We start from the raw sequence: 13,433 nt of genomic DNA on the forward strand, positions 1-13,433 counted from the left end.
AAGCTCGTGAGCAGCTCATATAAGGCTCGAATTGGTAGTTATTCACATAGTTGCTCATATTAATATTAAAAATTGATGATTTTTTTATTTTTTATTTTTTATTTTTTCCCGTAATAGCATCCTTTATAAAATGATGTATTTTCTCTCTCTTCGAAACAAAGTGTCTTGCTGTCTTGACTTAGGCTCCATACTCGGTTAACCAAGCTAAGTAAATGCTCATATGAAAGCTGGCTTCTTGAGCCGTTTAAGAATATTTGATGTTTAAATTTATAATAAAAAAATAAATTAAATATAAGAGCTCCCGAGCTAGCTCAGCTCGACTTATTATGAGCTCGAGCTCGGACTCGATTTTTTTGGCTCGTCTTTAAGTTCGGCTCGAGTAAAATTTAAACGAGCCGAGCCCAAACAAAAAAAGCTCGTTTAAATTCGGTTCGTTTACATCCATACCTTCACTAAATTACAGAAGCTACTAAACTAGGAAAAGAGAATCTTCTGCGATGAGTGAAACTTATTCCAATATCATCAATTGCTTCATCTATGGAGTACAAACTACTCCTTATTGTAAATGTTATTACGTACAAGATGAATCATTAAATTCTCAACAGCTGCTGGTCAGCGCTCCACATAGCCCTGGCTTGACCAGATGAGAACCTCCGGTTACATTGGAGCACGTCCAAGGGGTACTTGTTGGTCCGTTTTGCTTTGAACTATAGAGACTGATGTTAGAGAAGCAAAGCCCTGCGTATGGGGCGCCCTCCAACCCTACTAGATCACCCGCTTGCTCAACCTTCACACCCACAACATTCTTGACAGTTATGCCCTTCACAACCGGGAGAGCCTTTCGGTCGTAGTTGTCATCTGGGTGCCCACCGGAGTTGCCTCCATACTGTATCGCCATTACTGTACCGTCTATAAACACATCAGTTATTGTTATGTTTCTTATGAACGCTCCCCTGCCAACGTTTGACTTCACATGCACGGCAAGTCCAATGTTGTAAAGGTTTAACTGTTCTGCGTACACATTCTCAATCCCACCGGAGGTTTCACTTCCGATTGCAATTCCGGCGAACTGGGTCGTTCCTGTTATCCGTCGGATTGTGATGTCGGAACTTGGACGGCCAAAAGCAATGCCATATTGGTCCCACCCGCTCTTCACAGCCACTAGATCATCTCCAGTTGACATGAACGAGTCCTCTATGCACACATGAGAGCTTGAATCTGCATCATAAATTGTAAAAATATTCAACATCGATTTTTCCTTCCGTAAATCTGCAAAAACTTCATTTTTAAGTTTTTGTCAAAAGTGCGTTTTGACTATTTTTAAGCTTTTTGGACTCTTATAAACGTTTTCAATTATTTTTACCAAATCGGTAATTTTTTTTTCTTCAAACAAATTTTTTTGAGTGTTAAACGCACTTGTAAACCATTTAAATGTACACCCAAACAGTAAATATAGGATTACCTGCGTCAACGCCATCAGTGTTGGGAGAGTCATATGGAGCCAATATTGTAACGTTGCGGACAACAACATTGCTGCAGAAAAAGAAAGATGTATGAGATGATATTACTGCTTCAGCTTCACCCACATTTTGTCAATTTCTCTTAGATATTTATGGTAAAGCTTTGCAAAATAGAGTTGAATTAATAGTTTTACCTGCTATAGACAGGGTGAATGTTCCAAAATGGAGAATTCTGGAAAACCAGATTGGAAATGAGAATGTCTTTGGAGTTCATGAATTCAATGAGACTCGGCCTTGTAAATTTAAGAGTTTTCTGCTTATACATGTCCCACCACTTAGCTCCTTGGCCTTCAAATGTCCCATTATCTCCTATGAAAATAAGAAATTGAGAAATCAAAAACAAAAAACAGAAGATGAAGATTAGAGAATATTAATGCTCAAGGAAACATAAGAGATTTATTATTAAAGTACTAGCAGCAGATTTCCTTTGATTTTTCTTAAGTTTAGGGCATAAAACTACTTTTTGCTTTCTTATGAAAATATATTTCATAATAGCTTCCATTACCTTTACCTATACCATTAAAATATTATTTAAGGAAAACTTCACTTTGCCCGTCTCAACTTCTACCCGATTTTATAAACTCCTGAACTTCCAAATCTCTCATTTTGGACCTCCGAACTTTCAATTACTCTCAATTAGAACTATTCTATTAATTTTAGCCGTTAAAAATACTAAAAAAGTCCAAAATGTCATTGATTTTTTTTTTTTTTAAATAAAAAAACGTTTTGAAAGTTGAAATTTTATGCAAAAGTCAAGGGTATAAACGTCACGTAACGTTTAAAATTTGACGGAGGGGTCCACATTGAGAGTAATTGAAAGTTCAGGGGTCCAAAATAAGAGATTTGGAAGTTCAGGAAGTTTGTAAAATTGAATGAAAGTTCATGGAGCCAAAGTGAAGTTTCCCCTATTATTTATTTACAGAATACAAGTTCTCTACCTACCCTAACTTTTTTCACAAAATCCTAACATAATTCCCAATTTAAGACAAAAAAAATAAGAAATGACAGAGGAAAGAGAAATGTTTATATTAAAATAGTGCATAAGGAACCACTTTTGGTTCTCTACACATTAAGAAACACTATACCAACTATTGACAGTTGGTTAAATATAGGAAATCTAATATAAGTAAGTTTTTGTGGTTATTTTGAAATTTTTACTAAATATAGGAAAGGAAATGACATATATGGCATTTGTTGCTAGTGGTCTAAAGCAAATTCTTGTTGATACCCACCGGTGATTATCACGTCTTCAACCCCATCTGCATGAATAAAACTCTGATACCTTCCTCCAGGGAGCTCCCTCCCCCTTCCATACGATGGCAAAGGAGCAGTTAAAGGCCAATTCTCAGAATCCTGAAGCATCAAGCGTGGTAGAAAGATCAGCATATCTATGGTTTAAATAAATAGATAAATAAGTTTCTTTCTCTCTCTTTCCACTCTTCTCTTTCATATTTTATATAAAAGATAATAAATTTAGACATTTATTATCATAATTAAAGCCATATTTAATCAAGTTTAGGAGTAAGATAATTAATGAGATTATGAGTATACCTGAGTGGCTTTGATAACAGCACCTTTAGCCAAGTAGAGGGTCATGTGGCTAGTGAGATTGAAGGTCTCCGACAAGTAAACCCCAGGAGGTATATAAAGCACTGTGCCACCTGTCTTCTTCGTTTTGCGAATCTGATCAATCGCTTTTTGAAATGCCTTCGTATTTAACGTCTTTCCGTCACCGACACCCCCGAAGTCCTTAATCGAGACCTTGTCGTTCCGGTTCTTCATCGGTACTATCCCCGAGCATGTTATCGGTTTCGAGAGCGCCACAGAGTTCAGAATGGATGCAATGGTTGAGAAGCAGATGAAAACCGAGACCGCAAATCGAAGCATTTCTGTAAATTTAAGTTTTTCTAAGGGCGTTTAGTGGAGGTATGAATTTTCTATGTTTTTCTAAAGGAATGTTGGGTAGAGCCAAAGAGAAAGGGAATAAAAAGTACCTTAGAGGACAATTTGGATAAGATTAATTGAGAGATAACAAACAAAAAGTTACGTTTTAAAGAAAGAATTGGAAATAGCGACTGATTGAGAGTGATTATAGGGGAAGAGTGAAGATTTCGTCTAGATGAGTTTAACCCGAAATAGCAATTCATAAAATTTTCAAGTAATTTTGTTCTTTTTCCCCTATATTCACTCTCAATCAGTCACTATTTCCAATTCCTTCATGCAAAAGAATTTCCTTTAATCATTGAAGCTGTGTCCAACTATTTCGTTTCGACAATGAAGCCGGATCCATCCATTTTATTTTATTTTCTCTTTGAATGTTTACTTTTTCAATTCATACAATTTTCTAAATAAATTTTTACCAAAAAAAAAAAAAAAAAACACAAAGAAAGAAAATGCTACCTTGCTCTTGTAAATATAAAGAATCGTTGAAGCATTCCCTTAGGCCCCGTTTGGTTCGCGGATTAGACCTTTGGATTGGACTAGCTAACACTAGGTATAGCTAGTCCTTTGTTTGGTAACACTCTATTCCTGAGAATAGCTATTCCCATGGGATTACTAATCCTATATACATGGGGTTAGCTAAGCCACTAAAAAACGAGTGGCTTAACTAATCCTTTCCTGTGGGATTAAAATTATCGTGTAAATTGCCCACAAAAACCCCACCCTTCTAGCACCCACATCTCTCAAGGAGACTCTGCAAAACGATCTCCATCTCTCAAAGAGCAACGATCTCTCTTCTCTGCGCAAGCGATCTCTCTCCCCTTCTCTTCTCTTCGATTTCTCTTCTTTGTTTCTTGGTTATTTCATTCTCTCTCTTTTTCTTGGATTTTTTTTTTCTCTGTAACGTTTCTCTGTTTTTTTTTTTTTTTTCTTTTGATTCTCTGTATCGTTTCTCTTTGATTCTGTTTAGGCTTTTTTTTTAAAAAAAAAAATAAATAAAAAATAATAATTTTTATTTATTTTTATTCTGTTTCTCCATCTCTCTTTCTCTATATTTTCTCAGTTTGATTTTTAATTCAATTATATATATATATAGATATAACCTATGTTCAAGCGTACAACCTGTGTTCAAGCGTATATATATATACACACACACGCTTGAACACAGGTTATTCATACCTGTTCAAGCATGTGTGTGTGTATATATATGTACCTAAAACGTTTTTGAGTTTTTTTTATTTTTCTTCTGTTTTTTTATTTCTTTTGATTCTCTGTATCGTTTCTCTTTGATTCTGTTTAGGGTTTATTTTTATTTTTTATTCTGTTTCTCCATCTCTCTTTCTCTATACTTTTTCAGTGTGATTTTTAATTTAGTTATATATATATATATATATATATATATATATATATATATAACTAAATTAAAAATCACACTTGAACACAGGTTATTTATACCTGTTCAAGTGTGTATATATATATAAAATTATATATACATGACATAACTAAAAAAAAAAAAAAAAATTATAGTAAAATTGTTTATGTTTAAAAAAAAAAAAAAAAAAAGAATGAAAATCCTTAATAATATAAATTGTATTTATATTATAAGGATATTTTAGGAAATAAGATCACAATACAATTCCATTCACCAACATATTGCACTGTACCAAACGAAGGAATAGGATTAGGTAGTCTATTCCAGCGTTACAACCAAACAAAAGAATAGAATTAGCTAATCTATTCCCAGTGATAGCTAATCCCAGTGGTAGCTAATCCTTTTCCAATGGACTAGACAATCCGCGAACCAAACGAGGCCTTAGTTTTAAAGGTTCTGAAAATAATTTATTGAACAACATTTTGAGTCTTATTAGTTAGAATATTGTAGAAAGTTTCATGTTTGGAGATGCACTCAGCTGGCTAAAATAAATTTCCAAATTATTTTCAAAATAAATACATGTTTATTTTTCAAGACAAAAATTACCGATTTCCTCATTAAAACAAATAACAATAATAATAATAATAATAATAATATATATATATATATATATATATATTAACTTTATTTTAATTAAAATAAATAAAATCATGTTCACGCCTAATAAATATAAAATGAGACAATGATTGTAACCTTTTCATTAAGCCTTCATACATTTTAATAAATAAAGCATCTTTCTAGTAATAAAAAAAAAACATCTCCTTATTATTTATTTTATCTTAAACACTCACTACAAAAAAATGTGTGTTTTTTGACGTGGCAAACAGTAACTTATGTTTGCCACGTCAAAAACTTTTGACGTGTCTAAGCAAGCACGTCAAAAAAAATTTTGTTGACGTGTCTTTTTTTACACGTCAAAAGTTTTTTGACGTGTGGAATTGACACGTCAAAAACTTTTGACGTGTAAATTTCACACGTCAAAAACTTTTGACGTGTCAATTCCACACGTCAAAAACTTTTTTTAATAAAAAAAAAATTAACAATAATTTTGATATAAACAAATATGCATTAACAAACAATTAATGTTAATTGGCATAAAAAATTAATTTTTATTGTCATTAGTATAAATTATAGTTTATTATCATTAGTACTTGTGACCCTCGAACAATTTGAAGTTAGATTCAAACGATCTTCCTAGAATGATCAAATTTATCAAGGAATTACTACAAGCAATATGGTCTTTAGCGACCAAATCAATAGCGGCGACCCCAAAGTCGCCGCTATTGAGGGATCATTACCGGCGACTTTTTTTAGTCGCCGCTAATGACCCATTAATAGCGGCGACTTTTAGGTCGCCGCTAATAGTGGACGCTTAAAACCAAAAAAAAATTATTTAGCAGCAACAACAATAGCGGCGACTATAAGTCGCCGCTATTAAGCATCATTAGCGGCGACTCTACGGTGTCGCCGCTATTAAACAACAATAGCGGCGACCCCTGTCGCCGCTAATAATATAGAGTCGCCGCTAATAAGTTATCATTAGCGGCAACTCTACAGTCGCCGCTATTGACATAAGAAAAAATTTTAAAAAAAATTTTAAAAATAATTAGCGGCGATAATAGAGTCGCCGCTATTGAGGGGTCATTAGCGGCGACTACAAATGTTGCCGCTAATGACCCCTCAATAGCGGCGACTTTTGGGTCGCCGCCATTGACCGGGGAAAAAAGTAATTAAAATTAATAGCGGCGACTTTTGGGTCGCCGCTATTGACACGGGAAAAGTTATTAAGATTAATTAGCGGCGACCCAAAAGTCGCCGCTATTAATTGATCAGTAGCGGCGACTAGAAAAGTTGCCGCTAATGACCCCTCAATAGCGGCGACTATTGGGTGGCCACTATTGACACGGGAAAAAGTAATTTAAATTAATTAGCGACGACCCAAAAGTTGCCGCTATTAATGGGTCATTAGCGGCGACTAGAAAAGTTGCCGCTAATGACCCCTCAATAGCGGGGACTATTGGGTGGCCGCTATTGACACGGGAAAAAGTAATTTAAATTAATTAGCGGCGACCCAAAAGTTGCCCTATTAATGGGTCATTAGCGGCGACTAGAAAAGTTGCCGCTAATGACCCCTCAATAGCGGCGACTATTGGGTGGCCGCTATTGACACGGGAAAGAGTAATTTAAATTAATTAGCGGCGACCCAAAAGTTGCCGCTATTAATGGGTCATTAGCGGCGACGTTTTTAGTGGCCGCTAATGACCCCTCAATAGCGGCGACCCAATAGTCGCCGCTATTTACACCTGAAAAAAAAAAAAAATAAATAAATAAAATAAATAAAAATAAAAAAAAATAAAAAATTATAAATATTGGGGTGATGCTATTGATCCTACATATATAATTAGGGCTGTTAAGTGAGCGAAGCGTCTCGCGAGCAAGCTCGAGCTCGGCTCACATAAGCTCGGCTCGTGCTCGACTCGAATATTAAGTGAAGCACTTCATGAACACAAATCCTAGCTCGAATATTAAACGAAACAAGCTCGGCTCGACTCGGTTAACTCGTAAACAGCTCGTGAGCTCGGCTCGCATCGCTTATTAAGCTCGGCTCGTATATTTTTTATTAAGTAATAAATAACAATATATAATCAATATTACTCATTTACTCAATAATAACAAATATATTATATACCTTTGTTTTTTTTTTTTTTTGTTATTTATATATATAATGTGTGTGTATATATTATATATATAATATATGTATATATTAATATAAAAACACACACACACACACACACACACACACACACACACACACATATATATATATATATATATATATAAATCATTTTATCATATGATATAATTATATAGTACAAGTGTACAACCGCACAAGTTATTGTGTCATTTAATACAAATATTATAATTAGATAGTTTATACTTTGGAAATTGGAATCGTATATATCACATAATCATTAATCATTATATAATCATATGGTATATCTGCATAAGTTATTGTGTTATTTAATCAATACATTATAATTATATACTTTATTCTTATAAAACATATATGATGTATCACATGATCTTAGATCTAAGATAATATTAATATTAATTGTGAGATAATATGATCATAAAATTTAAATATGAGTGTACGACCATTAGATCATATGAATTTATTACTTAGAGTTTGAGTATTTCGGTTTTCTTGCTTCTGTTTTTTGTAATTAGGCTTGGCCACTTGATCTGCCTGCTTGGATGTGAACTGAACTTTGATCCAGATCTTTTAGGTCGTGGATGTGAATTTTAGTCCAAACCTTCGAGTGGACTAAAATTAACTGAAAATTAGTCATAGATTAGCGAAGGTTTTAGGTGATGTTGTATCCTTATAGCTTCGGCTATAATTTGCATTTTTAGGGCTTTGTGGTCCTGCGATGTACGACTGTAAGAGCATTATACTCATGATTATTATCAATGAAATTGGAATGTATTTATTTCAAAAAAAAAAAAAAAAGATTAATAATTAAGTAACTAATATGTTTCTTATAATTTATACATTATAATCACAATTTACGGTAAATAAAAACTTAACAATTTGAATTTAAATCATATATCATGAATCGTGATAATAAGAAGTACTTAAGAACATATAATATAAGTTCTTATAAGTTATAACAATTAACATTGACCCATAACCATTACCCATATAAATTAGATAATGATACAACCATATACCCATAAAAAGTATATAAATGTTTACATATAAAATATAATATATATTAATATTGACATTATATAATTGACCCGTGTTAAGCATTATCATTTTAACATATTAACTAAATAATACTATATGTAATATGATAATAGTGATTAGTGTGTGTAAGTGTGTGACATAAAGCGTTTTACATTGTGATTTAAAAAATAATTAATCTACAATAATAAGAAGAAAAAATACGCGATTAAAAAAACACAATTTTTAAAATTGTAATTATTGAAATTAAAATAACAAACTTCCCTAAATAATACTACATAACACAATTTTTATTCATAATTCCCAAATTTTGAATTTTGAATTTGATATATGGAATATAATTATATTAGTGTAATCGTAGCCGTCCAAAATGTTTTGATGATCTAATAGCCGTTGGATGATATTAATGGATGACAACTATCAAGCATTTACTAAGAAAAATGTATATGGTGTAACAGAGACACTGTAAGCTTGCCTTGTTTGATCTAATCTGACGAGTAATATTAAATGTTGAAAACGTTTATATGATCAATGGATCATATTAAACAAGCACAGCAGATCATAGTAGAAACAGCCACATGGGATGCATTTTTGGTAAAACAAATCAAACCGTTAATATTTAAAATTTAATTATTTTTCCAAATCTAACGGCTGCAAATCAGAGAACCCAAATTTAACCTAAATCTGATCTTTATTCTCTCCGTTCTCTTCTCTCGAGTCTCGCCTCTCTTCTCACTGTCTCCACCATCCTCCTCGCCGCCTATCTCTGTTGCCGCTCCTACCACTACCCAGTGCCCTCAACAACAACCACCACCATCACCGCAGCAACCACACACCTTGACGCCTGGCTGAAGCTGAACGGATCGTGCCCGGTTTCCAGGAACTTGCCGCTGCCAACCCCGCTATCCACGCCGCTCTCGGAGGTCGTTTCACTCTCGCAGACTCGCAGTACGCCGCGGATCGGAGGCGGAGGAGGTGAGGAGATTTATGGGTTTTTCTTTTCTCTTTGGGTTATTTCTTTTTCCATTTCTTCTTGGGTGGTCGGTGGTTTGGGGTTTCGCTACACGGGTGGTAATTACTGTGATTTTTTTTTTGGGGGGGTTTTGTATTTTAGTTCTTGTTGGTTTTATTCATTGTTTTGGTTGATGGGAGAACTTGGGTGATTGACCCATTTTCTAAGAAATAGCTTAGTTGACCTTGTCGACCTTCTGGAAGGGAAAAAGTAGTATGCTATTTAGATTGGTCTGATTGTGTTTGAGATTTGAGCTTTTTGTTGAGTTTATCTAAAAACTTTAATGCTTCTCATCTGTATATTACTCTTTGAAATTTTTCATAGAAGCTTCCATTGCAGGTTTTGGTGCACGTAAATTGTTTGGTTTGTTTAGCTCCTTTTTGCTGCTTACATCACATCACATTGCACAAAATTAGTCTCTGAATATTGAGATTTGAGATTGTATTTGGTTCACTTTAGTAGTTGCATACAAGTTCTCACTGTATTTTTCAAGTTTGTGTCAGAAGTAGAGAGAAATTGGAGGAATATGCTAAGGGGGGAAAAAATAGAGAAAACTGCAGAAAGGGTATAAAAACTTATTGCTCTGCTTTTATTCTCCTTGCTGAAATAAATAAAAATAGGATACTATCCTTAATATAACTTGACCCTTGTGGGCTTGCGGAGGACTTTGTATGTTTTGCATGAATTTTGTCTGATTGTGTTTAAAAGCTACTCTACTTACCTTATAAAAAAATAAAAATTAAATTAAAAGCTACTCTTAATTATATAACTAATCTTGCTGACACATTTTAAGTTTAAAAGGCTACTCTTAATTACTCTTTAGTTTAAAAGGCTACTCTTAATTAAATTAAAAGGCTACTCTTAATTACTCTTTAGCTTTTCTATGCTTTGAAGTTTGAACAACCTGCCGACACATTTAAAGTTAGGCTAATTAATTGTTGATTTAATTTGCAGTTTACAGTAATCTTGCTGGTGAGACATTTCTTTGCTGTGTTTATCGGTGGAACGGAAGATTACCCCCTTCACACTTCTTACTGTAAGTAGCTCATGTTCTTTTTGCAGTTGTATTTTTTCAGGGCCATCTAAATGAGTCATTTGACCTGATCATCAAAATACTAGTTGTGTGTATGGTAAATAATTAACAGAGACAATGCCATAGGACTTCAGTGTCGATAGCAAAACTTTTCTTCACTTCACATGCTTATAGACAATGTTGTATTTGAACTAATTACTTTGCATTTGTTATATTAGGTGGAGGATACGGATGATGATGAGATGGTGGAGATTGATCTGCCAGATGGAAAATAATTGTTATTGTACAATGTTGCATTTTAGTTGATTGTGTATGGAATTGTGAGGTGGAGTTTAATATGTTATGTTTGTTTTATGTTCTTAAACATTTTAGTTGATTCTGTATGGATAACTGTAATGTTGGGATTAATTTGTAATGTTTGTTTAATGTCTTTTAGCATTTTAGACTTTTAGTTGATTCTGTATGGATGACTGTAATGTTGGGATTAATCTGTAATGTTTGTTTAATGTTCTTTAGCATTTTAGTTGATTATGTTAGTTGATTGTGTATGGAATTGTAAGGTGGAGATTAATATGTAATGTTTGTTTAATATTCTTTAGCATTTTAGTTGATTATGTTAGTTGATTGTGTATGGAATTGTAAGGTGGAGATTAATATGTTATGTTTGCTTAATGTTTTTTAACATTTTAGTTGATTTTGTATGGATGATTGTAATGTTGGGATTAATATGTTGTATTTGTTTAATGTTCTTTAGCATTTTAGTTGATTTTGTTAGTTTTAATTGTAAGATTGACATTAATCTGATATGTTTGTTTAGTATTTTTTAGTATTTTAAGGTGCAAAATATTCTGGATGATTTTTGTAATTTAATACATTTAAATTACCCAAAAAAATAACAAAAAAACAAAGTCGAGCTCGAGATCGAGCAAAACAGTCGATCTCGAGCTCGAGCTCGAGCAGGGTGCATACTCTGTCGAGCCGAGCTCGAGCAGCAAAGTCAAGCTCGACTCGAGCTCGAGCTCGAGCTCGAGCCTGACTCCAAAATAGACGAGCCGAGCTTGGACAGCCAAAGCTCGCCCAAGCTCCGCTCGTTTACAGCCCTAAAAATTATTTACCAAAAATTCACCCCGAATCCTCCGATAATATGTCATTATTTCTTTTATATTAATTATTGGTGAATTTTTTCTATTTTTCTATTTTCTATTCTTATTTTATATAAAAAATCAATATTTATTTTTTTCTTTTAAAGAAAACAAATTATCCTATTAATTATTATTGAAGTTTTCTATTTCTTATTCTTATTTAAACGTTTGATCGAACAATCGACCGATCTTGGTGAATTAATTCGATTGATCGGGATAGAATCAAATGATTGATCAAACATTCGATCGATCCAGGTGAATTAGTTCAATTGATCGTGATATGATCAAATGATCGATCAAACATCGATCCTATGAATTAGTTCGATTGATCGTGATGGGGTCAAATGTTTGATCAAGCATCCAATCGATCCTGGTGAATTAGTTCGATTGATCGTGATAAGAACAAATGATTGATCAAACATCCGATTGATCCTAATGAATTAGTTCGATTGATCGTGATAGGATCAAACATCTGATCGAATCCTCCGATCGATCATAATGAATTAGTTCAATTGATCATAATGAATTAGTTCAATTGATCATAATGAGTTGTTCGTGATAGGTTCGTTCACACATCCGTTAGGTCCTACTGCATTTGTTCGATCGATCATGATAGGATCAAATGATCGATTAAACTTTAAACAATTGAAATTGAAGGTTTGATCGAATATCCGATCAATTATAATGAATTAGTTCGATTGATCGTGATATGATTAAATGATCGATCAAACATCGATCCTACTGAATTAATTTGATTGATTGTCATAGGATCAAATGATCAATCAAATATTTGATCGATCCTATTGAATTAGTTCGATTGAGATCAATCATAATGAATTAGTTCGATTGATCGTGATAGGATCAAACATCCGATCGATCCTAATAAATTAGTTTGATTAATCATGATAGATCAAACATCCGATCGATCTTGGTGAATTAGTTCGATTGATCGAGATAGGATCAAATGATTGATCGAACATCCGATCGATCCTACTGAATTAATTTGATTGATCGTGATAGGATCAAATGATCGATCAAACATTTAATTGATCCTAATGAATTAGTTCGATTGATCGTGATACGATCAAATGTTCGATCGAATATCTGATCGATCCTAGTGAATTAGTTCGATTGATCGTGATATGATTAAATGATCGATCAAACATCCGATCAATCCTAATGAATTAGTTCAATTGATCGTGATAGGATCAAATGTTCAATCAAACATTCGATCGATCCTACTGAATTTGTTCGATTGATCGTGATAGAATCAAATGTTCGATCAAACATCTAATCGATCCTAATGAATTAGTTCGATTGATCGTGATAGAATCAAATGATCGATCAAACATCTGATCGATCCTAGTGAATTAGTTCATTTGAACTGTAAACATTCAATTAATCTATTAATTATTTATAAAAAAAAATATATATATCGTGTGAATGGTATTTTTTTTTTATTGAAAATGTCTTTTATATTGATCGATCCTAGTGAATTAGATCATTTGAACTATAAACATTCAATTAAGCTATTAATCATTTATAGAAAAAAATATTGTGTGAATAGTATTTTTTTCTTGAAAATGTCTTTTATACCCTTAAAAT

General features: G+C 33.1%; 2 protein-coding genes and 1 pseudogene across 2 annotated transcripts; 1 reads left to right on the plus strand and 2 right to left on the minus strand.

The window, feature by feature from the left end:
- Positions 1-363: 363 nt before the first annotated feature.
- On the minus strand, positions 364-3,515 carry LOC148586838 (putative polygalacturonase). Its single transcript, XM_088514829.1, has 5 exons — positions 3,072-3,515; positions 2,753-2,873; positions 1,655-1,829; positions 1,463-1,533; positions 364-1,218 (listed from the first exon to the last, which is right to left on the minus strand). Exons 1-5 carry the CDS (start codon positions 3,405-3,407, stop codon positions 599-601), a joined length of 1,323 nt encoding a protein of 440 aa, XP_088370955.1. The 5' UTR covers positions 3,408-3,515; the 3' UTR covers positions 364-598.
- Positions 3,516-5,813: 2,298 nt separating this feature from the next.
- Positions 5,814-5,915, minus strand: LOC148586839 (small nucleolar RNA SNORD90; annotated as a pseudogene).
- Positions 5,916-9,047: 3,132 nt separating this feature from the next.
- On the plus strand, positions 9,048-11,204 carry LOC148586840 (uncharacterized). The gene is made up of 4 exons (XM_088514361.1): positions 9,048-9,106; positions 9,360-9,616; positions 10,608-10,689; positions 10,905-11,204. Exons 1-4 carry the CDS (start codon positions 9,048-9,050, stop codon positions 10,990-10,992), a joined length of 486 nt encoding a protein of 161 aa, XP_088370487.1. The 3' UTR covers positions 10,993-11,204.
- Positions 11,205-13,433: the final 2,229 nt, after the last annotated feature.

Source organism: Corylus avellana, chromosome 3 (assembly GCF_965113065.1).
Source record: "Corylus avellana chromosome 3, dhCorAvel1.hap1.2, whole genome shotgun sequence".
NCBI classification, from domain to species: Eukaryota; Viridiplantae; Streptophyta; class Magnoliopsida; order Fagales; family Betulaceae; genus Corylus; species Corylus avellana.

What these genes read in the sequence shown, in the direction of transcription:
- LOC148586838 (XM_088514829.1), bottom strand. Translation starts at nt 3,407, where the DNA reads ATGCTTCGATTTGCGGTCTCGGTTTTCATCTGCTTCTCAACCATTGCA. An exon ending in CTGTTATCAAAGCCACTCAG is followed by an intron (nt 2,874 to 3,071) that starts GTATACTCATAA and finishes TTGATGCTTCAG; the next exon opens with GATTCTGAGAATTGGCCTTT. An exon ending in ATTCACCCTGTCTATAGCAG is followed by an intron (nt 1,534 to 1,654) that starts GTAAAACTATTA and finishes CTTTTTCTGCAG; the next exon opens with CAATGTTGTTGTCCGCAACG.
- LOC148586840 (XM_088514361.1), top strand. Translation starts at nt 9,048, where the DNA reads ATGGATGACAACTATCAAGCATTTACTAAGAAAAATGTATATGGTGTA. An exon ending in TATGGTGTAACAGAGACACT is followed by an intron (nt 9,107 to 9,359) that starts GTAAGCTTGCCT and finishes TCTTCTCTCGAG; the next exon opens with TCTCGCCTCTCTTCTCACTG. An exon ending in GCGGATCGGAGGCGGAGGAG is followed by an intron (nt 9,617 to 10,607) that starts GTGAGGAGATTT and finishes TTTAATTTGCAG; the next exon opens with TTTACAGTAATCTTGCTGGT.